The 202-nt window shown below is 63.4% G+C and overlaps 1 protein-coding gene across 1 annotated transcript in view; it reads right to left on the bottom strand.

The window, feature by feature from the left end:
* Positions 1-82, bottom strand: part of LOC104500495 (RNA-binding protein 24) — a gene marked incomplete at its 3' end in the record, with an annotated part of 7,791 nt that extends 7,709 nt beyond the window's left edge. Inside the window, exon 1 of the mRNA XM_010144149.1 lies at positions 21-82. Coding sequence (XP_010142451.1) covers positions 21-79 — 59 coding nt within the window. The remainder of the gene's footprint in view (positions 1-20) is intronic.
* Between the last annotated feature and the right edge of the window lie 120 nt (positions 83-202).

The following is a 202-nucleotide window of genomic DNA, read 5'->3' as shown; positions in this document are numbered from 1 at the left end:
GGTTCACGTTGGCTTTCCTGCCGTCGATGATGGGGTTGGGGTCTTTACAAGCCCGTTCGGCAGCAGCTCTGTCAGCCATGGTGACCTTAACGGGCGATGCTGCGCGTTAGATCTTTTTTCCGCGGGGAAGGAGAAGCCTCTCGCCCATGGGGACCCTCACACCTCCCATTCCGCGGGCAGCGCTGGGGGGCAGGCCAGCCGG

This window comes from Buceros rhinoceros, unplaced genomic scaffold, assembly GCF_000710305.1.
Source record: "Buceros rhinoceros silvestris isolate BGI_N320 unplaced genomic scaffold, ASM71030v1 scaffold19619, whole genome shotgun sequence".
Classification (NCBI taxonomy): Eukaryota; Metazoa; Chordata; class Aves; order Bucerotiformes; family Bucerotidae; genus Buceros; species Buceros rhinoceros.
This window is presented reverse-complemented; position numbering and strand designations above follow the sequence as displayed.